Source organism: Triticum urartu, chromosome 6A, assembly GCF_056163025.1.
Source record: "Triticum urartu cultivar PI428250 chromosome 6A, HENAU_Tu73, whole genome shotgun sequence".
Lineage (NCBI taxonomy): Eukaryota > Viridiplantae > Streptophyta > Magnoliopsida > Poales > Poaceae > Triticum > Triticum urartu.
The window spans coordinates 337,070,387-337,095,797 of NC_141878.1; the positions used below are offsets into that span (position 1 = coordinate 337,070,387).

Sequence of the window (25,411 nt, forward strand, 5' to 3'; positions counted from 1 at the left end):
GCCCCCGCGGTAGTACCGCTCTCTGCGGGGCTGAGTGGGGGGTAACGGTTGGATTGTTCCACCCACTATAAAAGGGTGTCTTCTTCCCCCCTTTGACCTACCTCTTCCACCATTAAAGCTCCATTATTGCTCCAAGCTCCATTTTCGTCCGATCTCACTCCCTAGCCAACCAAACTTGTTGATTTGCTCGGGAGTGGTTGAGAAGGCCCCGATCTACACTTCCACCGAGAGATTTTTGATTCCCCCACTCATCCTTAGCGGATCTTGTTACTCTTGGGTGTTTGAGCACCCTAGACGGTTGAGGTCACCTCGGAGCCATATTCCATTGTGGTGAAGCTTCGTGGTCTTGTTGGGAGCCTCCGATTAAGTTGTGGAGTTTGCCCCAACCTTGTTTGTAAAGGTTCAGTCGCCGCCTTCAAGGGCACCAATAGTGGAATCACGGCATCTCGCATTGTGTGAGGGCGTGAGGAGAATACGGTGGCCCTAGTGGCTTCTTGGGGAGCATTGTGCCTCCACACCGCTCCAACGGAGACGTACTTCCCCTCAAAAGGAAGGAACTTCGGTAACACATCCTCGTCTTCACCGGATCCACTCTTGGTTATCTCTTACCTTTACTTGTGCAAGCTCTTTAGTGTTTGTTCCCTTGCTTGCTTGTGTGCTTGTTGTTGTTGCATCATATAGGTTGTTCACCTAGTTGCACATCTAGACAACCTACTTTGATGCAAAGATTAATTTGGTAAAGAAAAGCTAAAAATTGGTAGTTGCCTATTCACCCCCCCCCCCCTCAGTCAACCATATCGATCCTTTCAATCACGCTTTTGAAATTATAGCCAGAAAGGTCTGCCGGAAGTAAATCTCATTTCTGATCTAACAGTTGCATCTGATTGTAACTTTGTAAACAATTCTATCAGTGCCCCGTAAAGAAAAGTAATCAATTCTATCAATATATATTCTTTATCACTTCTTGTAGGTATATCTACACAATGCGTCATTTGTGAAATAAGTTAGATTTCATTATTTTTGGTCCACAAAGTTTACTCAACGTTATCATTCATCCTAATATTTGGATACCATAGATACTAAACATCAAACACATGCCATTACCGTACTCAAGTCGTGGGTTTTGGTATATTTGAGATAAAATCGCAAATGCATGCTCGAACCCTTTTGAGCTAGGTACCCATTAGGTTCTCTTGAACACGGCTTGTTAACCATTAGTCACTAGAGATTGAGCTTCAGAAGGTTAAAAGGAGAGAGGAAATATTGTGTCTTCAATTCTGAATGAGGTTCACCAACCTAGCAGCCATCAAAACCAGACTTGTTTTCTAGATTTGCTTACCTTTTGTTTATAACATAAATCTATATATGTCTTTCACTGCATCCAACTTTTTTTGTGCGAAAATAAACAGTTGTATTATAAAAGTTCACCAGAAGTACAAAGCAACTCACACATAAAACAATTAATTCACGATTTCGAGACCACCGAACGACCACTACTGTCGCCATAACGATCCGCCGACACGCTGTTGTAGCCGCTCCCCTAACAGAGCTGGCTTGACCTTCTCGATGACAGCCGGAAGTCTTCATGTACGTGCACCTAAGGACCAGCGCCCTGCAGCCGTAGTTGTCGCCATTGAATCCTTACATAGATTTGAAACACATGAAACCAAATCTCCTTATAGAAATCAAAATATTCATTTCAAAAAGTGTTCTTTTGGGGCACAAAGGGCTATTTAATCGTGGACAACGAAACCCCGCCCTCTTTTTTCTCAGCGAAAAAAACCTACCTTTGGTCATGCAAGAAATATGTCATCATCAACTTGTGGATTAGTACAATGCAGAAGAAAAAAAAACTTATAGATTAGTAGAGTTTATAAAACAAAGAACACATCAATTAATATCATATAGCTCCATGATTGAAAGCCACTGTAACATTCAATGACATGATTTAATCAATAAGAAACTAATGCAGCCTCTTGTCTCATAGACACTTTGATAAGCCAACCTCGCTAAGAAATCAAATCCATAAATTTCTTGTAAGCTACATTCTACCCTTTTGCGCCTCACAAAGGGCAAAAATACGACGCATAAATTACAGCAACTGTTTTTTTATAAACGCGTTGTTTGACGTGATGCAGTTAGGTTTCTACGACACTGGATATATTTGTAGTTGCAATGAACGATCGATCTAGCTAGAGCATTAAAATTGATTTCTTCAACGGTGCTCGGTTACACGGACTGCATTGAGTCGTCTACAGAACCCGGGAGTTAGTTAATCATATCTGCCAACACCCACAATACCACCAATTTGATGGTTCCCCTTAGGGTGACATACCCCGTGTAGATTCTTCTAGTACGTGAAGTGTTTCCGGCGTAACATATATATTAATCCTGGTTACTGCACTGATAATTGAGCGGCAGCTTATATATTCAGAGAAACCTTTGCGGCCGTCCAGTGGCTGTTCCTTCTTACGTCACACCATCTCAAGTAGGGTGTTATCTTATTGCGTCCAAGTTGTCCTTTTGAATCTGGAAGAATCCGTCGCTCCCAATAGGTCAGACCAAAGCTAATAATTGTGCAGCCAGTTAATTAATCCGGATACTAACAAATTGCATGCGCCAAGCGTGGCCTTCATGTACGAGTAAGGGGGTGTTTGTTTCCAGAGACTTTTTTATGTAGGGACTAGAAAAAATCCATCTTAGAGACTTTTTTACCAAACGGGAGGGACTTTTTAAAGACTAAACTAGGCATTTGGGACTAAATGAAGAAGACTCTCAAGGAGAGTCTTTTTGAGACTTTTTGGGACTTTTCCAACAACGCCCCTCTATGCACCCATTGGTCCGTCATCCCATGTTGTTGTTTGATTGTTATTTTTCTATATACTAAGGGCAACATGGTCATTTAATAACCTCTAGCAAGGGACTAGGGACTTTTTAGTCTCTGGAAACAAACAGCGGAGGACTTTTTAGGGACTAGAGACTTTTTAATTAAGACTAGAAAAAGTCGTACAACTAGAGAACCAAACACCACCTAAACATTTAGTCTGTTTGGCTTCTTCTGCTGGGTGCCTTACAATCTGAAGAAATCGAACAGAGAAACCCTCACTTGTTATACTTTTGGTACTATACCTTGTGCATTATATATTCTCTGATTTTTCACTACTCCCTCTGCATGGAAATATAATTGGCACGAGAATTTAGGTTATCAATATAACTAGTAAAATATACTCTCTCCGTCCCATAATATAAGAACGTTTTTTATACTAGTGTAGTGTCAAAAACACTGTTATATTATGAGACGGAGGGAGTACATAGTATGCCACAAAAATATATATTTAGAAAATTCGTTCAACGACAAATTTAAAAAATATTTTTTATGACATACAATGCATTTTCGCTAATGAAATCGAAAATCTATTTCCCCCTCAAAGAAAAACCCTAAAAACCAATACGGATGTAGTATGTTTGTGAAGATATATGGTCGACTTACTTATCAAGAATCACCCTGTCATTTAATTTCATTTACTTCTCTCATTAGCATCGCATTGACATTTGGAAGCACATCTCTAGCTTACTTGTGAACCTTAAAAGGACACTGTTTATAGTACTTCAAGACACCATGTCATGCGTTGTTAAAAGAAAGAGTATTATCATAAACACATACTTGTATGCATAAGTTAGAGTTTAGCTTGGCCTCGATTTCAGAAGTCAACAAACTAGTCAATTTTCGACCAGTCGATCCTAGCATATAGTTGGGCCCTAGAGCCCAGGATTGGGGCATAAAAAATCGACTTCCCAACCTACATAGGTTTTGAGAAGTTGGGCCTGGGGGCTGAATAGTATTCGTCCTTTCGAGTTTTCCAACGCGTGAGGAAGAAAAACGACCAACTTTGAAAACTTGGCCTAGCACACATGCGAGTGGGCCGCTGGCCAGCCGCCTCACTACCCTCTGCCCCTTCCCCGTTCCTCTGGTGCCTCTCCTCTCGCCCCTCCTCAAGACTCCTTGCGACCACACCCGTTTCCCCCAATGCGCGACGCCGAGGATGACAAGGACCATGGTCTCGGGCAGCAGCTCGCTAACCCGAATGACTGCTGCTAGTATCTTTGGACACAGGTAATTCATATTTGTAAAACATAAATATTGGATTGAACATTTCAACTGAACTATTTGTAAATTGGTAAGCATGATCACCCCGTAGGGTTGCGTGGTGTATATATAGCAGGCAAGTCATGGCGTAAAAGTGCTAGACGAACGCATGGATATGTCCGATTATAGGAGATTGAGATACAAGAGGTTTACGTCTAGAAGGGTAGATGATCAGAAGTTAACATGATTCTATCTAGATCCTAACTATCTAACACCCCCCCCCCCCCCCCCGCGCGCTAAACTCTATGGTGATTTGTGAGGTTGAGATTGTACTTGGAGTGATTTAACCATCTCATTGTGACAGGTTTTGTAAAGCCATCAGCAAGATGATCTCCAATGGAAATAAACCTGATGTTGGGCAGCTTGCGAGCTACTCTTTCTCCAACGAAGTGAAGATTAACTTCAATACGTTTTCTTTGTGCATGAAAAACGGGATTTGCTGAGAGATAGGTAGCAGCAATATTATCACATCATAACCTTGCAACATGTGGAGAATTAATTCCATGCTCACAAAGCAAAGTCTGAACTCACATGACTTCAACTATCACATTAGCTATGGCTTTATACTCTGCCTAAGTGCTTGATCTTGAGACAACAACTTATTTCCTTGAACTCCATGACACAAGACCTGATCCCAAAAATACAAAAAAAGGTCCATCCGTGGATCTCCTATTATCAGCATACCCTACCCAATCTACATCAGAGTATGCACCGACATGCATGGATGGAGACTTGACAATCTAAAGTCCAGGTGCCTTTGTAAACTTTAGATACCTCAAAATTCATTCAAATACAGGCCATTGGATTGTATTACGAGCATGCAAATATTGAAATACTTTATTATCAAAGTATGAAATACCACGATGAGTCAGGGCCAAGTATTGTAGTGCACCCACAACACTCACATAATTTGTTGCATCTTTTGGCCCAAGTGCTTCTCCCTCAACTATGAGTTTTCTGAAGTTGAGAGTGGTGTACTTATAGGCTTGCAATGCTCCAGTCCTACTCTTCCGAGAATATCAGTAGTGTCTTTTTCCCGTGTTAAGAGTATACCATTTGCTACCTTCTTGATTTCTATAACAAGGAAACAATGCAGATTCCCGAAGTCCTTGAGAGCAAACTCCAAATTTAGATCTCTAAGCTGGCAGGTGGTGGCATTTGGACTGTAATTGGCAACAAGCATATCATCAACATAGAGAAAGGACAAATATGATAGTGTTTCCTTTGTTATAAAGGTATCACCTTTGGATGGAGTAAACCCAAGTTGTCATAGTTGTGTGCTCAGTCTTGAGTACCACGCTCTTGTGGGTTGCTTCATTCCATACAAAGCTTTATCTAACTTGCATACAGACTGAGGTGTGCTTTTACTTTTATATCTTAGTGGTTTCTAGGTGAACACTTCTTCCTCAAGAACACCATGAAGAAACACGTTTTGAACATCTAGTTGTCGTAGACTTCACCCTAGCTACAACAATAGATTTTATAAGTTTAGATAGCAAACTTAACAGGTGGACTAAAGGTATCTTCATAGTCTATACGAAAACTTTGTTTAAAACCATTTCCAACTAGTATAGCCTTGTATCCATCTATGCTCTCATCTGATTTACTTTTAATTTTGTAAATCCATTTTTAGTCAATCACATGTATGCCTTTCTCTGTTAGGACTAAGCGTCATGTTCTATTTTTAATATGTGCTAGGTACTCATAATACATAGCCTTCTTCCGTTCCTCATGAGAAAGAGCGTCATCCAAGTGAATCCAAATGAACCAGCTCACTGGTACTAGTAAGGAATCCACACTTCATAAGCTTATCATACTTTTTGTATTGTCAGTGTACTCTTTGGGTTTGAAGATACAAGATTCAGACATGGTATTGCGCCTAAGAGGAGTTTCTGGTGGTGCACATGTAGATGTTGGCGGAGTTATTTGTAGCTATGGCGCAGAAGATCTTGGTGACACACCAAAAGAAGGTTCACCCACAGAGGATCTGGGTAGATCTGGGCCAGGTGACACGAGCGGCTTTCTAGGGGGAATTTGTATCACAATGCCCCCTCCACTCGAGTCGCGCCAAGTGCGGCTGGGAGAGGGCCGCATGGGCGTTGGATCACCATTTGTACTTATGGTTGGTAATTGTTGTTATAGTAGTTGATGTCTTGTGTTTTATTGGTGAAAGATCATTACTTTCATATTGTGATAATTATCATTATCATACTAAACATAATCGCCATGATGTGGTGTGAACGGTTCCCTTTGTGTTCTTGAGGATATGGGAGAAGGAAGGCTAGTTAACAAGTGCCATATTTATTTGCAATAAAGGTTGTTCATTAATCATGTTGTAGTGTAATTGTCTAACGGTCTTATGAGAACGCCGACTTCATGAGACTTCACCTATATGGACCTAGAGAAGAGCATAATTCCATATTAAATTTAGGATGGGAGGTATATTGTCATTCTCTCAATTAATGAGTTGTAAAATAAGGGGTGAATAGAGACCCTAAATGAAGTTATAGCTATGGTTAGGTATTTACCTTTGTAGATCTGGATATTTGCGTTACTTACCGAGAGAACAATGATAAGTATCTGTATTCAATGATTTTGCTACACATTATGTTAGGCTCCATCCGTACAACATCGACTAAGCAACAACAATGAATGCAAGTGATACATGGAAATTAAAAACCATGCCATTATCCCGATGTCGTCAAGAACGTTTGATCATCATAAGTAACACAACTGGCTTGTCATTGATATTATCAAGGATCTGGCCACTTGATGCACTCTTTTACTTTTTAATGTTGATCACATTTCGTTGCTCAAACATCCCACGAAACACTAAATTGTTACATTTTTTACTACTTGCAGGGAAACCTTGCTATTTTTGCGGTTATTATTTACTTCAACTCCCCGCGAGAATGATACTCTTACTTGTCAAGAAGATCTATAGTTGACCCCCTACACTTGTCGGGCATCATTAGCCAGGGAGGTTTTTAACCAACATGGATGGCAGCATAGTCCTTGGATAGGACCTCCACCTCCTCAATATAGGCATAGTTTTTGTCTTATACAACTTTATTTATGTCGGCATGTCTTTTTTTATATTGCGAGACTGTTTGTGTGGACTTTGTGCATCTTAATCATGCAGAGGTTAGATGTCACTCATTATGTTTTGTATTCTCTTGATGGTACATTTCGAGAGGAGCTTTGCTCCACCTACGTAAGGATTACGTAGTGTGAGCGTTACATAGTGATTTGGCGGCTTTTTAATGGTTACAAAATGATTCGGTATGTCTTTTTTTTTATTCTGGTGTGAGCTTGTGTTGCCTCTTTTTCTATGGTTGCATCAACGTTTACATTAATAAGCATCATTGTAGGAGGCAAAAATCTAATCAATTCTTCTCATGGAAAGATAGTAATCTTATATGGATACAAAAAAAAGTATTTTGTTAGTAGAACTATATTTTAGAATAAAACAAAGGGAGTAATAAAAGCGTCATCAGAATCATGTTTCTTCGTCGAGGAAGCACTAGATGCAAAGATGAGTACCAACACAAGATCCTTCACTCATTGGAAGGTCTTTGACCTCACGGTAGGCGAGTTCCCAAACCTCACAAACTTGTGAAATGTCAAAATAGGCTTATTGACCACACATCTCAGAGGGGTTGCACACAATTACGATCAAAACAAACATGAGTAATCAGATGCTGAAAACATCGCCATCAAATTCCCGATTCAAACCTACCAGACGTGTTGTCACGGTTGCACAAAAGCAAACGCTCCTGGGAAGGGAGAAGAATCCACCATACTGGGCCCTTGCGATACGTGCACCATACAATGTGAGAGGGAGGTGAGCCAATCAGGCAGTCATTTATGCCAGCTCGGCTGCGCCGCGAGCCGACCGGAGCCAGGTGGGGGTGGGGGGTGGGGAGGGTGAAGAGCGCCGTGTGGGAGGCCGACGGACGGCACCGTCATGTGACGTAGCGCACCCACGAGGCGAGCCTCCCCGCAGGCAGAATACTCCATCAGCCTGATACCATATACACGCGCCCTCCCTCCTTGTCTAACAGAATCTCTCTCCCTCCAACCCCCCGCTCTCTCTCTAACAAAACAGAATCTCTCTCTGTCTCCCTCCCTCCCTCCCTCTCTGCGCAAAGACAGCAGAGGCTCCTCCTCCTCGTCCTCCATTGAGATAGATCCTAGGTGATTCCCTGGCCTTTTCCCTGCCTCAGTCCCTCTTCCCTTCTCAAATATTTGGTGCTCTATCCTCTCTTGCTTTGTTTCCTTTCCTTGTTTGTTTGCGTGTTTCTTGTCCAACTGTCCATACATATTTCGTTCGCGAATGGATTCTTGATTCATTCAGAGTCCTGGCCCCTTCATGATGGTTTTGAGGTTTCTGCATTGGATGTTGTAATTATGGAAATTTAGCCGTATAAGCTTATTTAGATCTCATTTTCCTCTTTTTTAATCGGTGGGATTTCCTTGCATGATTTACAATTGAGTTTATACACAGTTATTATATACTATGACATATGTGGTGGGAGCAAAGAGCTCTATATTTTCCTCTACGATTTGTTCAGGTGGTACGCAGTTAAGGTACTGTTTGCTATTCGATCGTGCTAGCAGAGGCCAGCCACAGGGTGTTTTTTTCCTTCCACTTTAGAGCAGATCGTAGTTTCTCCTGTGTTTTCATTTTAGAGTAGATCATAACTTTCCATTTTTATTCCACTGCGTCGTTTCTTGTAAACAGTCTTAATTCCATAAGTAGGGTAAAATTGTCCTGTCCTGGGTCCCTTTGCAGTCTTCTTCAGGACATGTCTCACATATGGTAGTACTAGCTAGTCCTGCTAGACTACCAATTTCTTGGGTAGAGAACCGCCAATCTGTCCAACGTGTGGTCAAGGTTTGCTTATATGGAGACCTCGGCTGAATCTGGAGCTACAAAGGTAGCATCCCATATCTCTGGTGCTCTTTCCCGCGGCTATGAGTACTTGAACATCAGATCGTCTAGCAAACTGAATCAACACTTATTATCCTTGAAAATATGCTTGTGGTTATGAATGTTGACCATGCAAAGATGGTTCTACTTGGAGGGATAATATTTTACAGCTGTAGCTATTAGGTACGACTTGAACTAGTCTAAACAAATCCGCTAGTTCTATGATACGGCGGCAAGGGCTGGTGTTTCACAGATTTATCGATTGGTATGAACAAGGGGATTTGATTGCGTGATTCTGTTATCTGCTCAATAGGGGTCGGGAGGATTCGTTGTCATAAAGGTTCAAATACTGCTCAACTTGCTTGACTAAATTTAGTCTACCGGTATGTGGCTCTTATGCAAAGGAGGCTTTGACTTATTCTATTGTGTGCTTGACACGCCCTTTATGTCCTGATATTCCGACGATAGAGGATTCTTTTTGGTGAAAAGAGAGCTTTCGTCAATCAAATATGCTATGGTAGATGATATTCTATCTATCAAATAACTTCGTTTATGCCAGTTTGTTATACCTTCCCATCTACGTACTCTCTATACGCCATATAAGGATTTTTATTTGCCAAAAAGGAACTTCAATCTTGCGAGGTTTTGATTGATTTTTCTCATATGAGTCATCCCTTATTTTTCGATCTCCGTACTCATTTCACTTCTCTGGTCAAGAACTGCATCTCATGAATATTCACTCTACCACAGACCTTTGTTTGTCTACTAGTACTAGTTTAGTCCTCCTTTGGATGATTGTGTTAGATTCCAAGATTTTCTGTGGTACGAGTGGAGCCACATCATCAATCAGACCACTGGGACAACCACGGCCCCACAAAAAAACAGGCAGGGCAGATTCTAGTAGCCTCAAATGATCATTAGTTTGAGCAATTTAACATCCTCTTCAGGAGCCAATGATTTATCCTTTTACGAAGTTGTGTGCAAGTATGGCTAAACTGGTCTCTTATTTTTCTGTTTCTTTTTATTTTGAGAAATTTCTGATTTGTTCTTTCTGTTCATCAGCTCTGATTTATTCCAATATGCATTGTATATTGCTATTTTGAAGTCATGTTAAGTTCTACTATCTCGTAGGGTATGAACACCATCTGACTTGCTAATTCCACTTTTTTGCAGTATCATTGTAGTTTGAAGATTATCTTGGCAATTGAGCTCCTCTGCTTCTGCCTAATGCTCAACAATTTATAAATAAATCAAGAAAAAGGAAAAGGAACAGTGGATGGTCAATCAAATATCAGATCAGAACACCGCTGTATCAGACGGTTTAGTCTGCCAGGGCTCAAGTACCTTGTGGGTGACGATTTTTGTTTGAGGCCAGAAGGTAAATGGACAGGGCAGACACGTCAGGTTTTGTTAGTAGCGGATTCAACGTTACCTCGCTGCTGCTGATATTTTTCGACTTCGTCTTCTCTCTCATGCACATATGAAATACCAAATCAAGAATCAACTGATCTTCTGTTGCCCAGAGATACTTGTTCTCCATCCACCACCTTCACTCAGTTAGTTCATGTTCAAAGAATAAACAGGCCAGTTCAGTCAGTTCTCAGTGTATAAAGGTATAGATGAATAACAGTTACGCGGATATGCGTCACCGTGGAAGCCAGCCCCTGAACGACAGTTCTGCAGTGTTGATGTCCGGGCACTTGACGCCGAGTTACACTAGTGTCGGCCATGGTCAGACCTCATTTTCCTTGGACTTCCGGGGTTCGGCAATGGACAACTGCAGCCGTGGCAACAGGAGTGTCCAGCGGTCTGGTCATGCTTCTGCCCAAGATGATGCGTGCAGGCTGGTACTTGGACTGGGTCCGTCGCCGGAACCTAGCTCTGTGGATTACCAGCAGCCTGCCGGAGGAGCAGGCAAGTCGAAAGCGCCGGTGACTCTGTTTGGCCGGAGTTTATCGTTCACTAATCCTGGGACGATAACCCTTGGGCTTCCTGATCAGGTGGGTAATGCTGAAGCTATCGCTCAGCATTCTGAACCGCCTGGAGGAAACATCATCTCCTTCTCCGGTGTCGACGAGAGCTCGACGTCGGCCAGGAGGAGCTCCGGTGGCTACATTCCGTCGCTGCTCTTCGCGTCTCGGCCGAATCTTTGTGTTGCTCAAGAGAATCGGGCAGAGGCGCATGATGATCTGCTGGATGACCACACGGACAACGCCAATGATAGTGCCGAGCATCACCTTCAATTCAGCCCTGAACCTTCTGCAACGACAATGACAGAGACTTCGTTCGGTGTGAGCTCTGATGTTGTCACCGGTGTAACTGATCGTGGACAGCCGGTTCATCGCCGGTTTCCGAAGAAGTGCAGGTTCAAAGGGTGCTCCAAAGGTGCGAGAGGTGCATCAGGCCTGTGCATTGCCCATGGCGGCGGGCAGAGGTGCCAGAAGCCCGGATGCTACAAGGGTGCCGAGAGCCGAACGGCCTACTGCAAGGCCCATGGAGGCGGCCGGCGGTGTATGCAGCTCGGCTGCACTAAGAGCGCCGAGGGAAAGACGGATCACTGCATTGCCCACGGCGGAGGTCGCCGGTGTGGATACAACAGCTGCCCTAAAGCCGCGCGTGGCAAGTCCGGGCGATGCATCAAGCACGGAGGAGGGAAGCGGTGCGCGGTTGAGGGCTGCATCCGGAGCGCCGAGGGGAAGGTCGGGTTCTGCATCTCCCACGGCGGCGGCCGCCGTTGCCAGTACCCTGACTGCCGCAAGGGGGCGCAGGGCAGCACGCTGTACTGCAAGTCCCACGGCGGCGGCAAGAGGTGCGTCTTCGAGGGCTGCGCCAAGGGCGCGGAAGGCAGCACGCCGCTGTGCAAGGCGCATGGCGGCGGGAAGCGCTGCATGCACGAAGGCGGCGGCGTGTGCCCCAAGAGCGTCCACGGGGGCACCAACTACTGCGTGGCGCACGGCGGCGGGAAGCGCTGCGCGGTGCCCGGGTGCGGCAAGAGCGCCCGCGGGCGCACCGAGTTCTGCGTGAAGCACGGCGGTGGCAAACGGTGCAAGGTCGACAGCTGCGGCAAGAGCGCGCAGGGGAGTACGGAGTTCTGCAAGGCCCACGGCGGCGGCAAGCGGTGCACCTTCGGCACGGGCTGCGACAAGTTCGCCCGCGGGCGGAGCGGCCTCTGCGCCGCCCACGCGACGCTGGTGGCCTCGCAGTCCCAGTCCCATGCACAGCAGCGAGGACGCGGCGGCGGGAGCATGATCGGGCCGGGCCTCTTCCGAGGCATCGTGTCCTCGTCAGCCGCGGCCGCAGCCGCCAGCGCCATGAACTACGAGTACTCGTCGGGCGTGAGCACGGTGTCGGAGTGCGACGGCTCGCCGGTGCCTACGCCGGGGAGGCAGGAGCTGATTCCTCCTCAGGTGCTGGTTCCCCTCTCTATGAAGTCCTCGTCGCCATCCGCGGATAGGCGCAGGGAGAGTGGAGAGTTGTGTGTTCCAGAGGGGAGGGTGCACGGGGGTGGACTCCTGTCATTGCTCGGCGGGAGCTTCAGGAACGTCATTGACGTCGACAAACTCTCAAGCCGCTAGCTCGGGTCTAAATTTCTGTCTGTCCAAATTATACTTTCTTCTTGAACCCACAAAAAAATTTGAACATTCTACACGTCTTATAGTGTTAGGTATGGGTGTCACGTATGAACTGTTATGGGAAAGCTTAAATTCTTGGCAGTTCCACAAGCTTTTGGGACGTGAAAGCTTTTGGGCCGTAATTCTTGTTGATTAGACCGATATGTATGTAATAATGCAACCTTTTGTTTTGCTGGATTATCTCATCGATGATTCTCATGAACTCTATTGATGATAAAGCTGCTCTAGGGTTGAAATGAGTTCCAAATGCGTTCTACTCCTATGTTGCTAGATGTTTAAGTTGTCACAGTTATAGCTAGTACGTAATTGCCAAACGCAAATTGGTAACGTTTACTCCATAAAAACTAATCCATTCGTAAAAAAAATATAAAAACGTTTAGATCATTAAAGTAGTTATCTAAATGCTTTTATATTTCTTTACAGAGAGAGTAAACACTTTGACGTGGTGATGGAGTCAAATCTCGGGTAGGGGTCCCGAGCTAGTAGACTCGGCACGATGGTAACACGGACACATGTTTTATCTAGATTCATACTCTCTCGAAGAGATAACACCCTACGTAAAATTACCGATGGTTGTTAGAAAAAAGAGGGGAGGCCTTCCGGGGCATCACCAATCTTAGTTGCTTTGTTCTTCTTAAATATTTTCTTAGGGTGTCATGGGCATCCCCAAGCTTAGGATCTTTTCACTTCTTATTCCTTCATCCATTGTGATTTCACCCAAAACTTGAAAACTTCAATCATACAAAACATAACAAAATCTTCATGAGATCCGTTAGTATAATAAAGCAAATCATCACTTTAAGTATTGTTGCAAACTCATTTATATTTTATTACTGCATTATACCTACTGTATTCTAACTTTTCAATGGCTTATACCCTTCAATACAATCCATAAATTCATCAAATAAGCACACAATGCAAAGAAAGCACAATCTGTCAAAAACGGAACAGTTTGTAGCAATCTGAACTTTGACGATACTTCTGTAACTCCAAAAATTCTGAAAACTTAGGACAATGTAGGCAATTTGTATATCAATCTTGTGTAAAAAATTCAGAATGTTTCGTCGCTTCTGTGATTTTTAACAATTCAGCTACTGGACGCAAAAGTTTCTGTTTTTCAACAGGATTAAATCAACTATCATCCAACATGATCCTAAAGGCTTTACTTGGCACAAACACTAATTAAAACATAATAACACAATCATACCAGTAGCATAATTGTGTGAACAAACAAAAACAGAAAGAAAAAAGAAAAGACAAAAATAAATTTTATTTATTGGGTTGCCTCCCAACAAGCGCTATCGTTTTATGCCCTTAGCTAGGCATAATACATAGATTCAACTATTGTCATCTATACTTTTCAACTCCTCAATCACACAACCAAAATTCTTCAAGGATTTAGCATGCATATTTTCGATAATAATACTTCTAGGAATAAGATTGAAGAATGCATTCTTCAAGTAGGGTTTTTTATCGCTTCACCAAAGTTGTGGTGAATACTAATCATTTTAAGATCTTCATTATTGCTACTAGAAGTGGCACCCTTGTTTTTAGAAACTTGTGTAACCTTTCAATTTTTAGGAGTTTTCTCGATAGTTTTAATGGAAGAAAAAACTGAGCTCAAGTTACTAAAAATTTCTTCCAATTTATCAATTTGAGCGGGGCTCTCTTCTACTATGTTGTCAACTACGGTATCTTTTTCTTTTAATAATTTAAGAGCATGCAGACTAAGGCATAGCCTAGTGGTGGGAAGGGGCTGATGCCTTCCCACCCACCCAGATTCAAGGCATGGTACTTGCAATTTGGGTTTGTTGCACCAATTATACTGTAAGGGGTTCTCTTACAGTCTTTCTATCAAAAAAAATTAAGAGCATCTCCCGCTTTTGACCCTATTTTATAGCAAGGTTATGGATTCTTTTATCCAAAATTTCAACATATTCTTCGGCAATCATTTTCTTTTCAATAGCATCCAGCCTTTGCATAACATGCTCAATAGTTAAAATTGTTTCATTAATAATGATAGGTGGGGCACCCACTAAACCTCCGATAGCATTAAAAGCATCCAAAGAGGGGCACATCAAGAAATTCCCACCGGTAATACTATCAGGAACGAATCTATACCAAGTGCTAATGCCTACATAAAAACTACAAAGAAGAATAACAGTGGATTGCTTACGAATAGATCTATTGTGAGCATTGCAAATCCTATACCAAGCATCTTTTAGATTCTCCCCTCCCGTTTGTTTAAAGTTAAGAACTTCATTCTCAGGGGTACACGCAATAGAGGAGGAACTAGCCATAACGACAAAGTAGGCAAGCAACAAAACATGAGAACAAAATATCGAACAAAAAAATGAAAAAGATGGCAAATAAAAAGGCAAATATTTTTGTGAAGTGGGGGCGATGAAAACGAGAGGAAAATGGAAAATAATGTAAATTGCAAGGAGATGAGATTTGTGATTACGAACCTGATAGATGTTGATGATGTCTCCCTGGCAACGGCGCCAGAAATTCTTCTTGATTGCTTGTATCTGTGTTGATATTTCCCCGAAGAGGGGAGGATGATGCAACACAACAACGGTAAGTATTTCCCTCAGTTATGAAACCAAGGCTATCAATCCAGTAGGAGAACCAAGCAACACTATGTAAAGGTACTTGCACACAAAGAACAAATACTTGATACTCAACGCGTAAGAGGGGTTGTCAATCCCTCCTCGGTATTAATATAGATAAAATTGTATGAGATTGGATAACTAAATCTAGCAAAAACACAGAATAAAATAAGTGAAGAAAAAGTGCGGCAAGGTATTTTTCAAATTTTTGGAATAATAGATTTGAAAACAATATGATAGAAAATAGACCCGGGGCCGTAGATTTCACTAATGGCTTCTCTCGAGAAAATAGCATACGGTGGGTAAACAAATTATTGTTGGGCAATTGATAGGAGAGCAAATAATTATGACGATATCCAAGGCAATGATCATGTATATAGGCATCACGTCCAAGATTAGTTGACCGACTCCTGCATGCATCTACTACTATTACTCCACACATCGACCGCTATCCAGCATGCATCTAGTGTATTAAGTTCATGGAGAAACGGAGTAATGCAATAAGAACGATCACATGATGTAGACAAGATCTATTCCTGTAGGAATACACCCCATCTTTTTATCCTTAATAGCAATGATACATGCATGCCTCGCTACCCGTTCTATCACTGGGTGAGGACAGCGCAAGATCGAACCCATCCCAAAGCACCTCTTCCCATTGCAAGAAAAATCAATCTAGTTGGCCAAACTGAACCAAAGTTTCAGAGAAGAAATACGATGCTATAATAATCATGCATATAAGAGATCAAAGAAGACTCAAATAATATTCATAGATAGAACTGATCATAACTCGCAATTCATCGGATCCCAACAAACACACCACAAAAAGTCATTACATCAAATATATCTCCAAGAACACCGAGGAGAACATTGTATTGAGAATCAAAAAGAGAGAAGAAGCCATCTAGCTACTGCCTACGGACCTGTAGGTCTGTGGTAAACTACTCATGTATCATCGGAGGAGCACCAATCAGGATGATGCACCCCCTCCGTGATCATGTTCCTCCCTGACAAGGTGCCGGAAAGGGCCTCTAGATTGGATCTCATGGTTCTGGAACTTGCGACGGCTGGAATTGTGTTTTGTTAACTCCCCTAGGTTTTCTGGAAGGAATTTATAGAGCTGAGAGGCGGTGGAAAGGAGATCCATGGGACCTACCACCCACCAGGGCGCGCTTGGGGCCTCTGGCACGCCCTGGTGTCTCGTGGGCCCCACGGGCCTCCCCTCGGGCACTTCCTTGGCTCCCAAGTTGTCTTCTGGGCAGAAAAAATCTCCAAAAAGTTTCGCTGCGTTTGGACTCCGTTTGATATGGATATTCTATGAAGTAAAAAACAAGCAAAAAATAGCAACTGGCACTTGACACTGTGTCAATAGGTTAGTCCCAAAAAATGATATATGATTGCTATAAAATGAATATAAAACATCCAAGATTGATAATATAACAGCATGGAACAATAAAAATATATAGATACGTTGGAGACGTATCAGCATCCCCAAGCTTAATTCTTGCTCGTCCTCGAGTAGGTAAATGATAAAAATAGAATGTTTGATGTGGAATGCTGCCTAACATATTCCTCACATATTCTTTCTTTTGTAGCATGGACATTTGGACTTTTAGATGGTTCAAGGCAATAGTCTATATTTGACATGAATATTTCAATACTCAAGCATATCAACAAGCAACCATGTCTTTCAAAATATCAGCAATAAAGAAAGTTATCCCTAGCCCATCATGCTCAATCGTTGATCCATTCACGAAACACACTTGAATATTAGCTACATCCAATGCACAAATATGATCATAGTGCTCCCTAGTTGGTTCTTTATAAGAGAAGATGGAGACTCAAATAAAAATAAAAATTGCATAAAGTAAATAGATAGGCCCTTCACAGAGGGAATCCGAGATTTGTAGAGGTGCCATAGCTTGATACGTCTCCAATGTATCTATAATTTTTTTATTGTTCCATGTTGTTATATTATCAATCTTGGATGTTTTATAGTCATTTTATATCATTTTTGGTACTAACCTATTGACATAGTGCCAAGTGCGAGTTGCTGTTTTTCCATGTTTTTACATCGCAGAAAATCAATACCAAACGGAGTCCAAATGCAATGAAACTTTACAAAGATTTTTTTTGGACTAGAAGGAACATAATGGGCCCTGGCTATGCCTACGGGGGTGCTCCGAGGAGAGCACAACCAACCGGGGCGCGCTAGGAGGCCCAGGCGCACCCTGGTGGATTGTGCCCACCTCGGGTGCCCCCGGACCGCCTCTTTGCTCTATAAATACCCCAATATTCCCAAAACCCTAGGGTAGTCTATGAAATATTAATCCAGCCGCTGCAGAGTCCAAAACCACCAGATCCAATCTAGACACCATCTCGGATGGGGTTCACCACCTTCATTGGTGCCTCTCTGATGATGCGTGAGTAGTTCTTTGTAGACCTTCGGGTCTGTAGTTAGTACCTACATGGCTTCCTCTCTTTATCTTGATTCTCAATACAATGGTCTCTTGGAGTTCCATATGATGTAACTCTTTTGCGGTGTGTTTGTTGGGGTGATGAACTTTGAGTTTATGATCAGATCTATCTTTTTATATCCATGAAAGTATTTGAGTTTCTTTGATCTCTTTTATGCATGATTGCTTATAGCCTCGTATTCCTTCTCCAATATTTGGGTTTTGTTTCGCCAACTTGATCCATTTATCTTGCAATGGAAAGAGGTGCTTTGTAGTGGGTTCGATCTTACGGTGCTTGATCCCAATGACAGAAGGGGAACCGACATGTATGTATTGTTGCTACTAAGGATAAAACGATGTGGTCTATCTCTACATAGATAGATCTTGTCTACTTCATGTCATCGTTCTTATTGCTGGATAGTGGTCGATGTGTGGAGTAATAGTAGTTGATGCAGGCAGGAGTCGGTCTACTAATCTTGGACGTGATGCCTATGTAATGATCATTGCCTGGATATCGTCATGAGTATTTGAAGTTCTATCAATTGCCCAATAGTAGTTTGTTCACCCACTGTTTGCTATTTTTCTCATATATTTGCCTTTGCGATCTACTTTTCCTTTGCATTTATTTTCAGATCTATTAAACCAAAAATACAAAACTACCTTGCTGCAATTTATTTTATTTGGTGTTCGATCTATCAATATTTACAACTCTCTCACGTCCGTTTGATAATTTCCGACACCGTTACCCGAAAGGGATTGAAAACCCCTTTTACACGTCGGGTTGCGAGTATTTCTTATTTGTGTACAGGTTTTTTTATGTTGTGTTGCTTGATTCTCCTACTGGTTCGATAACCTTGGTTTCATATTTGAGGGAAATACGTACCGCCACTGTGTTGCATCATCCCTTCCTCTTTGGGGAAATACCGACGTAGCTTCAAGCGACATCAGAGCTCAAAGCTTAAATTGAGAGATAAAAATATTTTTGGAGGCATTTATCAGAACCTGGGCTCATCATAGCTTCTTCGTAGTTTGTAGGTTCGCCATGGTCTAATAACATGATTTCCAGGATAGGATTACCATACCACTTTGGTGCGGAACGTGCTTACGAGGTCCAGTAGTAACTTGATCTGAAGTTTCATGATCATCATCATTAGCTTCCTCTCTAGTTGGTGTAGGCATAACGGGAACAGATTTCTTTGATGTGCTACTTTCTAATTCGAGAGAAGGTACAATTTTCTCATCAAGTTCTACTTTCCTCCCACTCACTTCTTTCGAGAGAAACTCCTTCCCTAGAAAGGTTCCATTCTTGGCAACAAAGATCTTGCCTTCGGATCTGTGATTGAAGGTGTACCCAATAGTTTCCTTAGGCTATCCTATGAAGACGCACTTCTCCGATTTGGGTTCGAGCTTATTAGGCTGAAGCCTTTTTACATGTGTCACAACCCCAAACTTTAATAAACGACAACTTAGGTTTCTTGCCAAACCATAGGTCATACGGTGTCGTTTCAACGGATTTAGACGATGCCCTATTTAACGTGAATGCGGCTATCTCTAATGCATAACCTCAAAATGATAGTGTGTAACGCCCCAAGACCGGAGCTTCAGTTGCCTTCCAGGGTTTCCGGGTTTCGTCGTGTGTTTTGTTTGGTTCTTTGCATTCATCTTTGGTTCTTGTGCATTGCATCATGTCATCATGCAACCCGTTTTAAAACTCAGCTAAACTAATGGTATGGATCTTTGATCCATTTAAATCAAGGGATTTCACATGGTGATTCTCTTTACAACTTATCCTCTCGATATTTAGAGAGCTATAGTAATTATTCCAATTATGTGGAATTACCTTAACACACTTGCAAAAATCCCAATGCCTTTTATTATTTCAACTCTTGGCCTCTAACTTTGCCACTTGTCCTTTCATCATTTTCGGAGCTCCACCTAATTTCTCAACATTTTTGGGCACTTCGAAAAACCTATCCTAGTTCAAACCTTTTGAATTAAATTCAAAGGAATTTGAATTTAATCTTTCAACTTGACCTTTTTCTATTTTCCCGGACCGTGCACATTTTTTTGAGTCCATGAAAATTATCCCCGTGCCCAATTTCTTCCTCTAACCTTCTCTTCTCTCTTTTCCTTTCTCCTTTTTTTGTTTTTTTTGTCTCTGTTTTTGTTAAGAGTAGAATCAAGAGAGGGAGAGAAGGGAGCCCAGCAGGCCATTTGGGCCCAGCTGCATCTAACCTAGCCGGCTCCAAGGCCCACTCCCTAACCTAACCGTAGGCCCAGCCTCTCCCCTCGCTACCCTCTCCCAATCTCATCTCTCCCTCGTTTCCCTACGCGCGCCGCCACACGCTCAACGCACGCATCGAGCCAGGGAGGAGCCCGATCCCCATCACCAACGCCCGCAGGCTCCTCTGCTCGATCCCCACTTCTCCCCCTCGCACCTCGCTTGCCTCCCCTTGCGCCGCCCTCTCTCTCTCTCTCTCGTTCTCCTCCCTCACGCCGCCAGCGAGCGCCCTCGCTCAGCCCAGCCTCCTCGCTAGCTCCCCATCTCTTCCTCCTGGCCAGCCGTGCCCTCCATGGCGCTGCCTTGCTACTCCCTCCGGCGAGCACCGTGCCGTCTCCCTGCCTTGCCTGCTCTATCGGCGTCACCAACAACAGCGGTCCGGCGCCCAAGCTCCTCTGCTGCCCCGCCCATTCCCGGCCGAATCCCGCCGGCAGGGCCTCGCGTCCCCGCTTCAAACGACCGTCGCTGCGTCACGACTGCAGCTCCACCTGTGAAGCCCGATGCCCCTTGGTGCGTCAGCTTCGACCTCGATCAGATGCGCCCGAGGAGCTCCCCGAGCGAGCTCGCCGGCGGCCCCTCATTCCCCGTGACCTCTACTGCCTGTCGGCCCCTTCTCCGCCTCGCCGTTGTTTTGCTGCAGGAGTTGAGGTGTCGCCTCCTTCAGTTCATCAGCCGACATCGCGGCCTCAACCTCCATGGACGGCCTCCTGTACTTCGAACGGGAGGAGAACCGCTGCGTTGACTGGATCGGTGCCGCTCCAGGCCACTGCACTGTACAACTGCTTTGAGAGAACACGGATACGTCAAGACCCGGGCCGACAAGTACCACAACGTCCGTCGATCGCCAAGTACCCCTTCGGATACGCAAGTCCCTCGAAGGTCCGCCGATGCCTAGTACGACTACAGGACCGGAATGAAGTACCACGATGACCGTTGACATGTACCACTACACCGCACCGAAACGTCAAGACCGTCCCGGATATTGTCAAGTACCACTTCGGTTTCGGAACGCGACGAGTACCACGACTACCCTCGTGGACTTTGGTTCCATCAAGTTCGACTACAACGTGCGACAACTACCGCCGCCGTGATTTTTCGACAAGACGTCATGTGCCTCTACTTCCACTACCGAACGTCTCGAGAACGTCTACTTCCCCTACACCGCATCGAACTCGAACCGCTCCGATAACACACGCTTCGAAGGTATAACCCCGAGACGATGTCCGTGAACGAATGCTTGCGATGTTTGCAATGCTCGTGTTTGCTCCGTGTAGGAGTTGTCCGGTGCACGTTGCCCCTCTTTTGCCTTGCCACCGACATGTGGGAACCCCGTAATCGGGAGCACCCCACCATCCTTGCATGACACGCTCCCGTCACTTCCTTTTGCACCGTTATCCCCGTGGGCTACCGGAGAACCGATATGTTGTCGTGGCATCATTTTCGGATTCGTCGTCGTGGCACCCTTTTCCTTTCCACCACGATGTCAAATGCTTCATAATAATGCTCTTGTCAAGTTTTAATAAAAATTGCATAAACTTGTTCATGTCATCTGCATCATGATAACAACAATTAAAAATATTTAAATTGTTGTTTGCATTAATTTACTAATGCATATGGGGATTTACCGGATTTGTTGTTTGCTATATCCGGCCCCATTTAAATTGTTTAGATAGACAATCCCTTTATGTTTCACCTCTTGACATGCTTAACAACATTTCATATTGTTAGGTACATAAATGAGAGAGAACTAAATAATTGATGTGGTGTTTCGTCAATATGCAACTCGTTGCATATTGAGCTCCACTTAATTTGTAGGATTGTTTGTGCACTTTGCCATGCCATGCCTCATTAACCCGGACATGCATCATACTCGATTGTGCATCATGCCATGTTGATGTGTTGGTTGTTTACTATGTGTGTGCTTTCTTTTCCGGTGTTTGCTTCTTCGGGTTGGTTCCGTTAACGTCGCGCTTGTGAGGATCCGTTCGTCTACGTCCGTTTATCTTCTTCATGGACTCGTTCTTCTTCCTTGCGGGATTTCAGGCAAGATGATCATACCCTCGAAATCACTACTATCTTTGCTATGCTAGTTTGCTCGCTCTTTTGCTATGCCATTGCTACGATGGCTACCACTTGCTTGCAAGCCTCCCAAATTGCCATGTCAAACCTCTAACCCACCTTGTCCTAGCAAACCGTTGATTGGCTATGTTACCGCTTTGCTCAGCCCCTCTTATAGCTTTGCTAGTTGCAGGTGAAGATTGGAGGCTGTTCCTTGTTGGAACATCTTTTATTTACTTGTTGGGATATCACAATATATCTTATTTAATTAATGCATCTATATACTTGGTAAAGGGTGGAAGGCTCGGCCTTATGTCTGGTGTTTTGTTCCACTCTTGCCACCCTAGTTTTCGTCATATTGGTGTTATGTTCCCGGATTTTTGCGTTCCTTACGCGGTTGGGTAATAATGGGAACCCCTTGACAGTTTGCCTTAAGTAAAGCTCTTCCAGCAATGCCCAACATTGGTTTTACCATTTGCCACCTAGCCTTTTCTTTTCCCTTGGGAGTCGCGCTCCTGAGGGTCATCATTATTTACCCCCCCGGGCCAGTGCTCCTCTGAGTGTTGGTCCACCTGTCAGCTGCCGGTGGCCACCAGGGGCAACTCTGGGCTGGCTTACCCGTACCTAGGACAATCTGAGTGTGCCCTGAGAAAGAGATATGTGCAGCTCCTATCGGGATTTGTCGGCACATTCGGGCGGTGTTGCTGGTTTAGTTTTACCCTGTCAAAATGTCTTGTTGTACCGGGATACCGAGTCTGATCGGAACGTCTCGGGTGGAGGTCTATTCCTTCGTTGACCGTGAGAGCTTGTGATGGGCTAAGTTGGGACACCCCTGCAGGGATTGGAACTTTAGAAAGCCGTGGCCGCGGTTATGGGCAGATGGGAATTTGTTAACGTCCGGTTGTAGAAAACCTGAAGTTGACCTTAATTAAAATGAATCAACAGCGTGTGTTACCGTGATGGTCTCTTTCCGGCGGAGTCCGGGAAGTGAACACAGTGTTGGAGTTATGCTTGACGTAGGTTGTTTAGGATCACTTCTTGATCATACTTTCTCGATCGTGCTTTGCCTTCTCTTCTCGCTCTCATTTGCGTATGTTAGCCACCATATATGCTAGTCGCTTGCTGCAACTCCACCTCATACCTTTACCTTACCCATACGCTTAAATAGTCTTGATCGCGAGGGTGCGAGATTGCTGAGTCCCTGTGGCTCACAGATACTTCCAAAACCAGCTTGCAGGTGTCGATGAGACCGTGCAGATGACGCAACCAAGCTCAGGAGGAGCTCGATGAAGATCTTGTCCTTTGTGTTGTTTCTTTCTAGTTGATCAGTAGTGGAGCCCAGTTGGGGTCGATCGGGGACCTTTGTCGCATTTGGGGTTCTTCTTTTATTTTGGCTCCGTAGTCGGGCCTTGATTGTATTTGGATGATGTAATGCTTTATTCATGTAATTGTGTGAAGTGGCGATTGTAAGCCAACTATGTATCTCTTTCCCTTATGTATTACATGGGATGTGTGAAGATTACCTCACTTGCGACATTGCTTTCAATGCGGTTATGCCTCTAAGTCGTGCTTCGACACGTGGGAGATATAGCCTCATTGAGGGTGTTATAAGTTGGTATCAGAGCCTTCCCCGACCTTAGGAGCCCCCACTGTTTGATCCTTTTTAGCAGCCGTTGTTGAGTCTAGAAAAATGTTTTGAGTCATTTAGGAATTATATATCGGAGAGTTTAGGAATTCTTTTTTACTTCCCAGTCTCCTCATCGCTCTGGTAAGGCATCCTGACGTAGAGTTTTGACTCTTCTCTTCTCAAATTTCACTAAAAAAAATTAGGATCACGCGGGTATCTTGGAATCATTCCGATGGTTTTGTGACGAGAACATTGTCTTGGTGCCTCCTGTCAGGGGTTTAGTGGAAGTGTCCCGGGGAGTTGAGCTCTGAGGTGTTGTCATCATAATTTTATCGTTGCAGTTCTGGAATACCTGAGTCTAGTACGCCGACATCGAAAATCTCTTTTATGCAGTTCGTTGGTGAGGTAACCTCGACGCCACCCAGTACTGGGGCGGGAGTTCGGGAGTATCGCCATAACTTGTATAACGGATGCTTTTCGAAGGTTGAGGTAGATGGTTTCCGAAGATTTCTTGGTTATGTGTTGAAGGATGGATACAGCTGGATGTAGGATTTGCTAGTTTGGGTGAGATATTATGCTTCCCCTGTATCCCCAACACCTGATTGCATAACCGGAAAATTTCAGGAGTTTCATAGGTGGGAATTCAAGTAGCTCTTAGGATATCTTTCCGACAGATGTATGGTATGAAATTGGGGTTCGACGTCTAGTGGTCCGCCTATTCACGGTCGGTTTTACAGTGGTCTTGTTGTGTCTTAAAGAGTCCTTGGCTATGCTGACTCGGGGACGCTTCGTATGTCATGTGCACTGCCTTGTACATGATGGTGCTGTACGATCGAGCCCGTGTAGGCCCCACCACGAAAACTTCGGACGAAATCTCTATCATATGTTTGTTCCGGCTTATTTTGCAAGCCAATTCTTTGTTTTGTTTTGAGTTGTGGTATTCGAGTTGCTTTGAAGTCAAATGTTCATTCCATACCTTCCCCAAATGGTGTTCTCATACTCCGATGTGAATACAAATCCGTCATGATAATCGAGATTGTTATGCCAATCCTTTTCACCGATGTGCTTCTCTTCAAGTGGATCTGATCACTTCAACATTCGCAAGATCAATTATCAGTTCTTCTCAACGGTGTTTGTTCCATCCGTCTCCAAGTTGCCTTTGTTTTTCCCGCCCTCCCACCCTTGTTTTCTTCAAGGACTCAGATTTCTTATTCAAGTATCCTTTTACTGATGAGAAGTCTCTCCATTCTTTTCCTTCAATGTTCTTATCCGTGGATTCTCAGGAAGATGCTAACGAAGCTTCAAGTTCGTCACTCGTCACTCATTTTCTTCTCCCGTGGATTCAATTCAAGCTTTCGGTGTAATCATATTCTTTTCCGTACTTCTAATGTTTTTCTTATGCTGGTGCACCTCATAATAATTCATTTCTCCCTATTCAATTGATCCGGAGTGCTGAAGATATCTCGGATGATTCGTTTCCATTCTCAATCCGTTCAAGATATTTCGAGGATGTTATCTCATTCAAGCCTTTTAATTCAACCGCCGCAATCTATCTTTTAAATCCCTTAACGATGTTTCTTTTGAGTGGGCCCTAACCCACAGGTCTTTTCCCAGGATCTTACCTGACTCTTCCTATTTTCCCGGAGCTATCCTCAAAATTTCCTT

General features: G+C 43.8%; 1 protein-coding gene across 1 annotated transcript; it reads left to right on the plus strand.

The window, feature by feature from the left end:
• Positions 1 to 8,065: 8,065 nt before the first annotated feature.
• On the plus strand, positions 8,066 to 12,914 carry LOC125513557 (uncharacterized). Its single transcript, XM_087527953.1, has 2 exons — positions 8,066 to 8,344; positions 10,254 to 12,914. The coding sequence occupies exon 2, from the start codon at positions 10,700 to 10,702 to the stop codon at positions 12,653 to 12,655; it is 1,956 nt and encodes a 651-aa protein (XP_087384079.1). The 5' UTR covers positions 8,066 to 8,344; positions 10,254 to 10,699; the 3' UTR covers positions 12,656 to 12,914.
• The last annotated feature ends 12,497 nt before the right edge of the window (positions 12,915 to 25,411 follow it).

Bases quoted from the DNA above. Each gene is read 5' to 3' on its own strand.
- LOC125513557 (XM_087527953.1), top strand. From the start codon at position 10,700: ATGAATAACAGTTACGCGGATATGCGTCACCGTGGAAGCCAGCCCCTG.